At 31.4% G+C, this 15,385-nt stretch overlaps 1 protein-coding gene across 10 annotated transcripts in view; it reads left to right on the forward strand.

The window, feature by feature from the left end:
- Nucleotides 1-15,385, forward strand: part of LOC144839840 (SWI/SNF-related matrix-associated actin-dependent regulator of chromatin subfamily D member 1-like) — a 116,271-nt gene that overhangs the window by 65,871 nt on the left and 35,015 nt on the right. For all 10 annotated transcript variants that reach the window (XR_013611791.1, XR_013611790.1, XR_013611789.1 and 7 more), the window contains 2 exons: nt 9,171-9,296; nt 9,817-9,930. Coding sequence is in view for 6 of the 10 variants with exons in the window: in XM_078695390.1 (XP_078551516.1) it covers nt 9,171-9,296; nt 9,817-9,930 (240 nt within the window). In the remaining 4 variants the exon portion in view is untranslated. The remainder of the gene's footprint in view (nt 1-9,170; nt 9,297-9,816; nt 9,931-15,385) is intronic.

Consider the following 15,385-nt stretch of genomic DNA (forward strand, 5'->3'; position numbering starts at 1 on the left):
TTGCATAATTCTTTGATTATTCTAAACCAATAAGATGTATATAAAGGGTTTTATGAAGGACCTTTCATACAGTTTTTTTACCATAGATCTATTCTACGTAACACACATTTGTTTTAGTGCCAATTTGTTGGGAGAAAAATGTGCGGAGATTTGGTAGTGAGTGGACATAGAGTGCCATTCTAGGTTTACTATATTTGAATATTTATAAAAGTTCACTGAACTATTTGCTATGGTATCCTTTAGTTATCCATCAAGAAAGACCTTAATCCCTTGGATTTGCTAGTTAAGCTCTTTCCCTAAATAAAACAAATATAATCTATATGCCAAATTTGCCTAATATAGCTTAATTTATATAAAGACAGGCATTCAGAGTATTTCATTTAGCATAAAAGCGAAGTAAATTTAGAAACGTAATGCCGTGTATTAATATTAAGGCCAAGTTAATTTTAGCCAACAGGTAATCCACGACCTAACCGGTCAGACCACTTTTCTAATCTTTTCTTTCTAATCCTCTCCTGTTATATCCTTGTTCACACTGGCTGAAAACTAGGGCGCTCGATTCTCTGCACTTTATCCACAAAATATTTCATTATTCATTAATTATTATTATACTCCAAACTAAAGCACTCTGTTCTTGGTAGTATATTTACAAAATATTGCAATGAATTCTGCCCAAAATGTGAATTTTTTTTTTTCATGTTAGAAGAATATACAATTATCACATGTGAGATTTTTTCTAGGCTTACTTAAACAGAAGGTACTTTTTAGAGCAGCTGTAGTTTCTGAACATTCGTTAGATTTTTAATTTAAATTCTTGATGCTATATAATTTTTTGTCTGATATTTCTTAATTGTCACATGCAAACACATATGATACTGTATCACAGAACTTGTCTAAATACTGGGAAACTTGTAGATGCAGTAACGAGAAGCTGCTAACTAGAGTGGGAGTATGCTACTACTATATTCTTGCGTGACAACACTGTTTGTATCTGTCAGCATTAGAGAATAGTAACACCATCAATCAATTAGTATGTTGATCAAAGTCGCTTAATCACTCTGCTAATAGGAATAGGATATCATTTACTGTACTGCTACCGTATACATTGTCACGTATACCGAGCTGTGTACAAAAGACAGCTAAAGAAAATGTGTTTTTGTATGGCATACAGCATTTGGTATACGGCCAAATTGAGTATACAAAACAATGCTCGGAACTGATGTTATGATTTTTGTATGCAAATTGATTACTACACAGTCTTATAGAGGATTAAATACACATTCATACCTAAATGCGTATATTCTTAAAATAATAATTCTTCAAATAAAGCCTGGTTTTCATATATAATTGCTACAATGCATCTGCGATAGTTACCGGTTGTTGATAGTCAGTAGTCATTCTATGAAAACGCTTCTGGATTTTCCCAGACACTGGTCATGCAGCGTGCTCCCTAGGGTTGGATGTACCCCACATAGACAACATGGGTACTTATACTATTACTATATACATGGTTCTTTTAGATTTTCCCTGTGGATATTTTTCTCCATGGGCATTTTACTCCTGTGCCACAAACATTTTCGCCCTGGACCATTTCCCAGCTCAGCATTATATTTCTGTCTTCTTTATTACTCTATAGTACTGCTATTCAGTATATCCCTATTAAGGCGAGCTTATGTCGACACAGAACTCAAGTGAAAGGACATTCAAGCAACTGAATGTAACTGAAATGTGCTTAAGTATGGACAACTGAAAAGAACTGTTCAGTTGAGTTAAGTTGAACACTTATGTTATGAGTTGAGTTCCGTGTCAACATAAGCGCACCTTTACAGTACTGTACGCAGTTACTAAACTGTACACAGTACTGAGCAGCAAAGTTTCATTCATTGTAAATCAGTGGTATTTTACTGTGATTGGAACGGACATTTTACAAGCTAAAAATTGTTGCTCTCATTATTCTGTTTTCCTTGGCAGATGCTATGAATATTAACTTTCATTATGAGGTTTCTAAATTTTAAAACTACCATGTTGAACTTTTTGTTGCAGACATTTTTTCCTGGTGTTAAATTATGTTGGTAATTATAGAAACATTTTGGTCAAAATCATTGCTGTCGTAATTCATTACCTAATATGTAACACTGATTACATTTGGGGATTGGATACTAGGTCTCAAGTCCCTAAGTTTAAATACATTTTTTTTTCCTTTCTTAGAAATAGAATAATTATTTCGGTCAATTTCAATTTATCGGTCAGTTGTCGGAAAGTGAAAAACCGACATTTGTTCTAATTTAAATTTAATATGACTACATGCTATGAATTAGGTTGGAAACTAATTTATATATTACACATTGGGTTATTTGTTAATGAATTCAAGCTTAGTTCCGAAAATTGTGTGTTTGTCTTGGACCTCAACTGAACAAAATAATTTTTTACAAATAATGAATGTTTATATGTTAAATAGGTAGAATATTTTCATTTGAAAGAGTGAATGTTCTATATAGTTAATAGGACAGACTTTCAACAAATAATAATTTCCATTCAATGAATACAAAACATTTGTTTTATAACACTCCTGTACTTTTCTAAAATAAACTATTATTTCTACTTCAACTTTAAGTGGATGTCTAAGCTGTACACCATGTAAAAGGGCAGAACTCGGGTTTTGGCCATAGAGTAGATCAGTTTAGTTTCAATCACACATTATACAAACATAACAGGTCCCACAAAATCTCAGTATTTCCAAAAATCTGAGCAGGTAATTTACCTTCAATACCATGCCATGTGACACAAGAACAACCAATCAACGGATGCATTATAATATTTCATCTACGGCTATGACAAACCTCTCTGCAGTTTATTTTTGGAAATCCCCAATTAGCGGGAATCCCCAATTTGCCATTATTTAACATTAGAGGTGGCATATCTTCTAGCACAGAAATTTTATATATTGTATTTTATACAAACAATTAAATTAGTCTTTTTGTTTGCGACAGCAACAGGTCCTTACTTTCTTTTTACTAGTTTGTGCTAGAAGTAAAAAATAATCAGTGATTGATTGATAGATTGTCAATTTTTAATACCTATTTCAGACAATTTCATTATATTTGACCTGTCAAAAGTTAACCTATATATTACGATTGTCAATCTTGTTTATTTTGTCACACTTTTCACAATTTCTAATTTTGGTCAAGTTTTTAAAAAATAGATTAGCAGTGAGTATTAATGATAATCAAATAAGCAGAAACGTAGGTATAATTTTGCTGTCAATTTTAATCAGTTTTACTATTGTTGATGATTTTATTTTTATTTCACAAGAAGCTGATGTCAAATGATGACCTACATTGCATGTTTTTTAATCTCAACATTTACAGTATTCAGCAGCTTTTGTTAGTGGATCTAAGTCCGCAAGGCAGTGGGTGGAAAGAGAGTAAATGACTTTTAAATAATAATAGAAAATGTAAACTAAAGCCAACATTGATATGTTTCTTTTACTTTTTTCTTTTTACATCTAAACATTGCAAGACCTGTTTTGCATTTGACATCCAAACCAAAGGAAGAGACATACTATATGGCCAAGTGTAATCCCATGCATGCTTAAGTATAGTCCCACTGCAATCTGAGAATAATACCACCTGACCGCCCTCCCACTCCTAATTTTTGCCAAATTACGTACCCTTCCTGGGTCATACGGTATTCTCTAACCCAACCCTTTCTTCCCTAGAGCCACATAGAACCACTTTATCTTACATCCTTCTTAATCACAGATGAAATAAGTGCATCATGTTTTCACTCTTTGTCACAATTTGTAATTAATACATTTTAATTAATTTTTATCACATGGTAGTCCTTAGTGGTTGATTATAAATGACCACACAATGTATTATCACAAAACTGTTTTGGCAATGAGACCAGAATCAATTAGAGTAATAAAATATATATCAATAGGCTTAGTGAGTTTAACATTTTCAACTTAAGTTCAAATGTATTTTCAATATTACATTCCTGGAGTTCAGTTGGTAAGGTATTATAATAATTAGGACAGATGTAATACTAAATGTATGTTTAAAACATTCCAACTGACTTTGGGACAAATTAAATCCCCTCTAGTTGAAGCTCATTCTGATGGCTCGAGCAGGGACTCTAGAAATTAGCTCAACTAGATAACTAGGAGCAATGTTGTTGTTAAAGGTACAGCAGCCGACCTGATACCGCACTCTCTGAGACACACACACTCAGCAGTACAGTCGATGAAAGCATGTACACATTCTTGAATGCCTTCCAACATTTTCTGTCCAAAAAATGCCCAATCATTGTATGACCGCCTTGATGATACACAGCCAGTCCTTACGTTCTTGTCGTTTCGTTGCCTATGAATCATAAGATGGCTGACCAGTCCAGGAAGTGGAATTCTCGTTTTCTCGCCCCAGTATGTGAAAAGCATCATTTTGAGGCACCGAGTAATATGCGGGGTTGAAGACTCTTGGAAACATACAGACAACTGGACACTCAGTACAAACAGATCTGTTCAATCAAACTCTCAACCAACCTACATTTTTATTCAAACCTTGCCCATAACAACTGCATTGATATAAACAAACTTTCTTTTTTGTTTCATTAAATTGTGTTCTTTTGCGAGTTTTTCTCTTCCATTCTAAATAAGAAACAGCCTTAACCCAAATTTAATAAGAATGTATTCCAAATTATATGTATAGTTATTTGATTTGAATCTATTTTGAAAATTATTGTAAAAATACATGCAAAGTGATAACTTTAATGCCATTACAAATAAATACATTTGTAAAAGGTAAAAAACAGTCTGATAAATTGCAAAGAAAACAAGCACAAAAATAAATATCAAACAAATTAATTAAAAATGACTAATTATTTGGTTTCAAATTTAGAAATACTAGAAAGATTGTTTTGTATTTGTTCATAGTTTGTAATAATATAAAATACTTCAGTCATAAAATATTCAAATGGTGATGACGAATAATGAAAATAATGTTTTTAAATGAAGCTTGAGTTTGTATGTTTAGGAACATTTTAAATTAAAAAAAATACCATGATAATTTACAAAGAGATCTGTTAAAATACATTTTTTAACAAAAAATTGTAGATTACAAGAAAATATGTTGGTCATGTTTTTATCATTTTAAAAGTAGAACAATTCAGTTAAACTAATTCCCTGACCTATTTTTAGAGGATTTGACAGCAAATCTCGTCAAAATCTGTTCATTGATTTTGTCAGTTCCCTCGTTCTATGTGTCCAGCAACAAAAAATCCGCCTGTCCAAATTGATCAGCCTGTTCCCCCCTTTAGCCATTCGTCCATGAGATTTCCCCCATCTCTTCATTGAATTACTAGCAAGGGAGTTATACGGATTGTAATCGGTAATAGCAAGCATTTTGATTGGGCAGTTGTCCGTTGACAGATTTATCTAAAGCTGACCCTGCCACCCCTTTTTCCGCTTTTGTTCGTGTCTCCTTTATGTGTTCTAGATATTTTGGATTTTTCAATTTTAAGTGAGTGACTTTATTTGGCAAGCTGTAAAGGCTGTCAATACACTATGTGTTTTTGATGTAATTGCTCATAATTGTCAATATTTTATTCATATTTATTCAAGTCATCACCATGTCCTGTCGAGGTTATTCTAAAGATTGGTTGAGGCGCCTTTATTTAGTTAAACTAGAACATTAACAATAAAACCAAATAAGCTCTGCAAATGTTAATGTTTCACTTTATCGTTATCATAGCGTTTTGCTTACTTTATTTTCTATCTCCATTGAGATCCAGCCACTGATACCCAGAGCATTGTCATTTTTTTCAGTAATTTGCTTTTTGGATTTAAATATCATATATATAAATGTTCAAACAACATTTTATTTTATTTCATTGCATTTATTTTGTCTCCATAAAATACAATATAAAAAACGTGGACAAAGAACAAGAAAACATAACACAAAACTAGGCAGAGACAGGATTCCTAAAAAGCGAACCTAATCACTATCTAGTAGGTCTCCTAATAATATATACATTGATATTAAAGAATCGTAGCTATTAGTAGCTAATCCAACGAAGCCGGTTCAAATTATTATTTAATTATCTCTTGAAAACTGATTCTAAACGTAAAAGCAGTCAAATGAATTTGACAGGAAACAAGGCTTTTTGCACTTGTCACAAGTGTGTTCAAATTGACATCTTTATCAAATTAGTATCAATGCAGTGTTTTTCTCCACCTCCACTAATTCTCAGTACTGTATGTATAATTCTACAGTATCATAGGAAAATTCTATAATACAGTGTAACATATATGTCACATGTTTGGATGTACCACATACATACATATGGGATCCTCCTCTTCTACGTCGTAGAACTGGAGTCGAAAACCTATTCAGCACCAAATATCCTACTAAGGTGTTTGTTAAGAATTTTCTTCAATTGTGTAATGGCTTTGGCTTGCCTGATTTCCATACTTAAAATACGAGAGATTTTAATCCACGGATCACAATTGTACCGTCTTGTTGGAACAGCAAACAGCATCTTTTTTGTAATTGATGTATGCGGTCCTCCACAGATATGACCAACATATCGGATATACTGACTGTATATGCAGTCCCTCAAGGAGGATGTTCCAACAATTTCACATATCCTTTTGTTGGAATATACAAGTCTGTAGATATCCTCATCTGGTTGGTCAGCCTCATTCTAAGCCTAACATTAACCTTTATTAATACACACTCCACCTCTACATTACAAATCTTTCTATGATATTGGACTTTTCAAAACCAATTAAAATATGAAATGATAAAGATATTTTGCTGAATTCAAAGGTGCGGTCAGTAAGTGTTTTAAACAGACTTCATTTGGTAATTGAGCACTAATTTGTAATTTGTTTTTTTTTAGACGTGAAGAGGTTTTTTTAGTATTGTGCTGTTGAAAAAAAAAGAACGTTTTGTTTATGTTATCGAGAAACTCTGTCCATGTATCCCCTTAAGAGAACGATGTTTTTAACCATCTTTTGTTTTTTGATGATTGACCACAGATATTGACAAAAATATATAAAAAACACAATCTCAATAATTTAATTTAAATTATAAGTGTCACTACTAATTAAAATCACTTTTTGCGTTGTCGTCTGGTTTAACTTATATTCCTTGTCACTACAGCCAACTTATAAGTGGAATTATACCTTCCGTCCATCGAGATCATTTCCCCTTTGTATTCGTGTTAACCTGCAGGCGATCCCCCCTTTTTCCGTTTCATTTTCTTACAGCCTGTGGCTGCTTGCATCATTCGTAGCATTTCAAATCTTATTTTGACAGCTTGGGTTGTCCATAGGTTAAGATTACCCCCTTCTTGTTACCTTGATCTATCATTTACTATATTAATAGGAAGTGTTCATGACACCCTTCAAATGATAAAGTCTCTGGGGTCAGCAGGCCGTCACCATTGCAACATTGCCAGCAACTTGTTACTAGCTCTCACTTAATCTTACACTATATTCATGTGTTAAACTCCCTATCAAGCCAAAATTGTCTTCAAGAACTGTCGTCAGATTATTTTTACGTCAATTTTAATGTTGTTCATAGTTGTCTAATGCCCCGTGGGTATCCAATTCGATTAACATGTGTTTCTAATGCATAAAAATCACCGTTCCCATTTTCGATTCTGTCCCCCTTTTAACCGACCTCTCACATCCCATATGTCCTTCTTCATTGGCCAGTTGTCATGGTTTGACCTCATCAATTCACTGTCCTGCTTCTTTCTCGTTTTTATATTTAGAATTTCAATGCTACAATTTATTTTAATACTCGTCCCTGATGAGTTGTTAATGTCCTTTTTAATATTAATCTTTGGGCGGAGTTTCAAGAATAATTATAATATCTGTTTAATGATTTGCTGCTAATGTCATAAGAAGAGCTTTATAGTTTAAAAAAAAATTCTTAAATATTTTTGAATTAGCAATTATAAAAGTAATTTTTATAAATTATATTTATAAAATACATAAGTTATAAAATATATAAATGAAGCTTGTAATTTATTTTCTAAAGTTTATTTTAATTTTAATTATAAATGTTTTTATTATTTGTATACACAAGTCAGTTTGAAGGCAATGATCCTTGTACAGTATAATATAACACGTTATTTTTATTCAGTATAAATACCCCTATTAAGGGGACACTTTTATATGAAACAAATAGGAAAGAATATATGTTTAGACACCACGACCAACCTATATTCATGCAACACATATTAATTATTGTAGATTTAAAACTGTCCATTTAAGGAAACCTGGTATTTTGATTTTTAAAGAACATAGATCTGATTTTCCAGCATTTATATGTTTAATTTTCTTATATCTTATGATATACTTATAATGTCTACTAATGTGTGGACTGGTGTGTATATGAAAATAATATCTAAGGAATACAGAATACAAACTATATAAATATATTAAATGTGATAGTACTGCAACAAATATTTATTAAAAAGTGAATTTTGAAATTAACAATAATTTTGAATTTGCAAAAATTATATGTTTTTACATTATTTACTTTGATGGTTTACAGCAATACATTAGACAGTTTCTTCTTCTTTCAATTTATTATCATGTGAATTAGAAAATAAAGTTATTTTGACTTAATAGTAGGTTGCACAAGTACCTTAGTGTATTGCGGTGTAAAAGCACCGGTTATTGAAATAAACTTGAAAGGTACAACCTACGTCAAGGAAACTATAAGTAAATTATAAGCAAACACTCCATGTAATACACGCGTGTTAATGCTTATCTCGCTTGAACATTTATTGTAGTGTTTATGTTAGGAAGATCTGTCAAACATATATACATATCAAGGGTCGTCGTTAAGGTTATTTTTAACTATCCCATCCGGCCAGTAAATCGGTTTTCGTACTGGCCCGAATTATATGCTGGCCATCAATAATTTTAACACATATTGTTTTAAAGATTGTGTGTAAAAATTAAACATTATGTATGACAATTTATGTTGAAAAAATGGACTAGCCAATATGAAAACATAATATGGAGTCCAAAAGTAAATTGTAAATAAAGAAAAACTTAAAATTGTATATTAAATGCAGAACTGAATGTGGTATTTGTCTAAAATGAATTTTTTTTTTTTTTGTCTACATTTTGATCATTTTTTTATTTTCAGCAAAAAAGGAAGTTGCGTGTTTTCATCTCCAACACGTTTTATCCCGGAAAACCAGATGTCGGTGAGGAAGAAGAAGGTGCTGTTGCATCATGGGAACTTCGAGTTGAAGGGCGCTTACTTGATGATGTAAATAATATTGTTTCTATATTTTATCCTAAACTATTTATGTTGTATTGTATATATTCGATATTAATTATTATCTACTACAGCTTTATATATATATTACATCTTTTTTTACCTCAGTCTCATCTTTTTTTTTTTGCGTTAACCATGAAAATAATGTTGTGATTGTCGAGGATAAATTTGTTTCTTAAATTTTGTTATTATTTCCTTCAACCAAAGCAATCTAACAACAGGATTCTGAGCTCTGGAGATCAAAGGGTGGCTGCAACACAATCAGCTCTACCCCCATTGATAGACACCGCACAGCGGAGAATTATCTACATATTACAGTACTGTTGGTATTTGATCAAAGGACTGTTCTGAGTTCCTATCTTGGCAAGGCGCGCTCAGTGTCCTGTTGTTAGACCACCTTGCTTCAACTATGTTGGTGTAGAATGTTTCTCTTTTACCTTTATTTAATTCACTAATATGAATGCAAAATGAATTTTTGTTTGAATTTATTTTGAATAATAATTGTGAACAGGCATGTGGACCAAAGTATGATTCAAAGCAAAAGAGGAAGTTTTCATCTTTTTTCAAGAGTCTTGTCATTGAACTCGACAAGGAGCTGTATGGTCCTGATAATCATCTTGTGGAGGTAAGATATGATGCCACTGAAAATCAAAGAAATCTTTTATATTCATATATACCGTACTGACGCGGGTATAAGCCCGCTCCCCTTGTACGTGAAATTTGCCAGAATTTGGGAGGTGGGACTATACCCGTGGATTTCCTGGTGCATGAACTGGAAATGACGCTCCTTCTTCTGGCTATCTAAAGCTATATTCCGATGTAGGCCAAGCAATTAGACGGCCAGGTCATCTAGGCCTAGGCGGCCTAATTGGTCTTGCCTGTGCTATGCCTACCGTATAGATTATTAATATAACACTCTCTATCACAGCACTATCAGACTATAAAACTATTTATGTGTGATTCCTGATATGGAATTTCCAATGAATGTTTGGTTCCTGATGAATGTTTGCTTCCCAATGATTGTGGGATTCTCATTGATTATAGGATTCCCATTGATTATGGGATTTCCAAATGACTAGGATTCCCATTGATAACATTTTTTTATGGAAACCAAGAAAGAAACCTTTTTTCTAACTCTATGGATCTGTAAAAGAAAAGTATCAATTCAATCCATGGTTTCAGAACAAAGAACAACCATGCTTTATATCATTATGATATAAGATTCTATTAATAATATCTATAGAAGTTGTTTTTATGGTTACTGTCTGACGTATTGATCAGACGTACTTGGGACACGTCACTCTTTGTGTTACATTTTGAAGACCACCTATTGATTTCCTTCAAAGTGCAATTGTACTTTTGTTTTGAATTTGGGCCTATGTCATACCTTTACTCCATTTTGTGTAGATTACCATAATTCTTTTTGCTTTATACAATAATAATTTCCACTTGATAGATTTTATGGAAAAGGAGAAAATACGAAGAAAATGAAATAAAATTAAAGAGAATTTAATTCAAATCAAGGAGAAGAAAAAATTAAAATATGAGAATGAATAGGTTAGAATTAATAAATGTTACTGATTCAATTGTATTGACCATGATATAATATTAGGGAATGAATGAAATTGATGGTTTATGTCACAAAAGAAAGATAAAGTTCTGATTAGCATCATCATTGACCTGATTTTATTCATACAATTATTCCAGAGCCTCTTTTTCTCAATAACAATAAAATCATATCTAAAATAATAATTGTAAATTTGTTGCTTAGCACTAGTATTTGTAAATCAATATTTCCCACATAAAAAAAAGGATAAATAATTTTGACATTTGCTAATATTTCTTCTGTAAAATTGATGCATCCAAGCAAAACTAAACTTTTCCGATATGACTAAAAAGGTTAAATAGGTTGCAAATCTTTTATTTATCTGTGTACAACAATTAACCAGTAGTTCGGGTTATAATAACACTAATACAATTAAAACATCTCAAGGTTGTCCTATCTAGATCAATATTTGTTGTTGCTCTAATTTCTTTACTTGTGTACTTGATTGTAGGTCATATTTTTTAAATGGGTTGATTGCCCTTAATTTTGCAGTTAACTGGTTTATTTTTCTACTATTAATCATGCTTTCTACTATTCTTGCTATATCACCTCTTTTGATAATAAATGTACCAAACTTTCACTGTACTTCCAATGTTGTTGTTGCTACTTTTAATGTTTTATTACTACTTCTAGTTTTGTTGCTACCTTATCCACTTTGATTTGGCTTTTCATTCAATGTTTTACTTATGTACTGTACTTCTGCTGTTGCTACTACTTTCACTGGAATTGATGCTATGTCCACAAGTGTTGATTCTACTTACACTTTTGATGACTTAGTTTTGTTGTTGTTGCTGTTGCTACTACTTCCACTAGTGTTAATGCTAATTCCACTGTTGGTAATAATTCAATTGTTACCACTGCTTCCAGTCTTTGTGTTGATGCTACTTCCACTGTAGTTGCTGCTACGTCTCTTATTGTTCCTTCCACCGTTGTTGATTTACACTTTTGTTGCTATTGGATTCTTGTCAATACCACTTCTACTAGTGTTGGTGACACTTCCACTAAGTGTTACTGTTAACCGATTCAATATTTTGACATTAATTATGACATGATTGATTTTGAGAAAAAATGGATTGTATTTTATTGTTTGAAATATTTTATACTTTTCTTTAAATTTAGATTATTTTATATATTAAAAATCAGTTAAATTTTTGTAGAGGAGTTTATTGCAAAAGGTCAATTTAAGGAACTACATAATTTAGACAGGTTTTGGTAAACAATTATTATAAGCATTTTGGTTAGTATTAATTAGTAAATGATATTGAGTGTATACCATATGCTGACTAAGATATTGTATTTCATTTTAATTTGAAGTTTATTGATTCTTTTTTGATAAAAGATTTTTCAGTAATTGTTCGGTTATTACCTTTTAAAGAAATGATTATTCGCTTGTTTTTGCCCTTAGCAATCTTTTTGTTAAGATCCTAGTTGTTCAGATATGTTTATGTTGTAAAATACCTGTAGAATAAACCCACAATAAATCCCTTTGATTCTTGGCCTTGTGGTATGTACCGGTATGAACGTGTAAACAGAGTACACGCTTGGTACGCAGATAAGTCGTTGTTGCTCAGCCAAGCGACTACAATTGCCTACTGATTCACACGATTACCGACATGCAATCAAGTTCAGCGATTGTTGCCTGCAGAACGCATGGAGATTGGGTGTCCTCAAGGTCAAGGGCAATATTACATTACTTGTGTACTTTCCGTCTGTTGATGTGCCAACAATAAGCAAATCGACGAACCCTAAACCCGTTTCCAGCCTATCACGCCCGTACCATAGCGGATCCTGTCATCCAGAAAGAGTAGTTATCGTTGTTTTATTTTTTTATTTATTCATTTTTCAACTAAGTGCAATAAGATATTTGATACTGTAAAGTGAACACATTGTAGTGAGTGAGTGAGAACTAGGCCACACTTCAAAAAGGTGGCTTCTTCAGAATATCCACAACGTTTTGTAGTAAATAAAACACACTAGCTAGCAACCTATCTTTATTTATGTGGGAATAAAAGCAAAACAGCACTTTTAAACTCAATCTTTTCCTAGATTTGTCTAATTTAGCTTAGATATTATATGTTTTAAACAACCTATCTATTTGGTCAGGAACATTTTTCTTTGTCTGACTGTTTTCCTAATGAAAATTTGCACAATTGCAAACAGCATTATTAAAGATGAAAAATGAAGATTAAAAAATATAGGCCATTTTGCAGTTTTATATCAATCAAATAATAATATTGTTCCCTTGAAAAATTAATGTTTTAACATTTTTTTGTTGAATATTCCATTTTAATGTCAAGTAATAAATATTCACCTTTTTAAAAAATTGAATCGAAAAAGAAAAGATAGAAAACAAAATTCAGTCAAAATGTTTTTGTTTGTTAAATTTATTTTTGTTTTTAAGTGAAATCAATAATTTGTGCTGTTTTTTTCTATGAAAGTCTTTAAACTGAAAATCATTTCATTGGTTTTGTAATAACTTTTTGGGGACAATAAATCTTTAAACTGAAAATATTTTCTTTTATGGTATTCCATGGTTTTGTAATTTCTAAGAAAAATTGTAGTAAAAACCCTTTACTATAGCCACCATCATGTCTCACTGAAACAGTCAACATATACACTATAAACTCAAAATCCTTTCCAAAATTCCTATTTATTAGTTTTTAAATTTTTGTTTTATATACTGTTTTCAAAAATGTTGTTCATATTTATCATGTTTAAGAATTTCTAATTATAAATGTTTAGAAAAACAAACTGCCATAAAAGACTGTTAAATTTCCGTGGACCAGTAATTAGAATTATGTGTATGGTTGTAAAATTCCAATCACTTTCATTTACTGACAATCAAAATGCCTGTCTGTACCCATGAGAGATTTGAAATCATTTCTTTCTTTATAAATTTCTTCCAATTTGAAACTTGTTGACAAATTAATCGTTTGAAAATATATACGTTTGTGTAAATTGAATTTTATAGTTTTCTTTCTTCCTTTATAAAACATTACTTGGAATTACACCTGCCAAAATATTATTGTCATTCATTTATAGTTTATTATTTTATTTAGGTATAATAACGGCCAAAACAATAAACATACCACTGTTTTACCTGGAAAGTGCATTTTATCTACATATACAATGTTCTGTGGCTTGATGATGAATTGGCTATAAATATTGTTTTTTATATTCACTGGTTTTTAAAGCTAAAACACTGTTTCATTCGGTTTATTTTCCTCTTAAACTGTTGGAAAACACACTTTAACATTTAATTTCTTCTTTTAATTAATTTTATATTTATCGTAAAATGTTGATATTGGATAACACATAATTGTATTTCAAAGTGCTTTCTTTAAACATACACTTTCACAACTTGTGGACGAAAGTAGACAACAACTTTACTTGCGGTCATTTTTAGTATCGCTTTTTTATCAACTCATTTTGAAAGAAAGAAAATCGCTGTCACCGATTTTGCATTACACACCCATCGAATTCTGAACCAATCAGAGTAGCTTATAGAATGACCCGCCCTATCGTACCACTTTTCCATTCGTGATGGATCAAAATTAGGAAAAAAATAAATCTTGGTGTCCGACCTTCTTATATGACTCAATTTCAAATACCATGTGTAAAAAATTTGTAGTAAATTACCGTATGTCAAATTATAACAGAAATGTCTTCTCATCACTGTCCCCTTGTTGTTTACAACAATTCTCCCCCGTACCTGTTCATGCGTCAACTTTGACCGCCTTTTCTTATCATCTTCACACCGCCTTTTCTTATTTTCTTGACCAACCATGTCAATGTATGGGGGTTTTATAATCATCAACTTAGTCACGATCCATTTTTCGTTTGGTTGTTTTAAACATAGCAATGTTTCCATATATTTTATATGTAGTTATATTGTTTTATGATAATTTAAGTTACATTAGATTGGAGCATAAAATAGAATAAATTTATATTGTACAGAGAGGAACCCACCATCAGTTTAAAGCTTATTTTTAAAGCCTTCCATCTAGTCTAATTTCAATACAGCACACATAAAACATAACATGGTAAAGTTTCAAATATGTAATTATTCTGAGTGTGGGATGTAAGCAGGGATATTCACTGTAAAATTATTCTACCTAGCACAAATTATAACTTTTAAAATTCCCTTTTATACAATTCTCTTAACAAATATATATAGTTTTGTTTAGTTAGTAAAAAAATGAAAGCATTACATTTCACTTCACATGAAATTAAATTGAATGTAGTGTTGTAATGTTTTAAGTTCAATTTTCAAATACGATAATGACCAAATGAGTCAACAATATCTGTTTATGTAACTCGTGTTGGCTTTATTTCAAACATAAACCATCAATTTAAATTAAACTTGTCTTATAGTGTGTTTTATGCACTTCAAATTAATTAAATCATTTTTATCTTCCCAAATTTCTGGGCTGAATGATTAAACATTTTTAAATGCGTGTACGTGAGGTGTGAA

Source organism: Antedon bifida, chromosome 4 (assembly GCF_963402885.1).
Source record: "Antedon bifida chromosome 4, ecAntBifi1.1, whole genome shotgun sequence".
Taxonomy (NCBI): Eukaryota; Metazoa; Echinodermata; class Crinoidea; order Comatulida; family Antedonidae; genus Antedon; species Antedon bifida.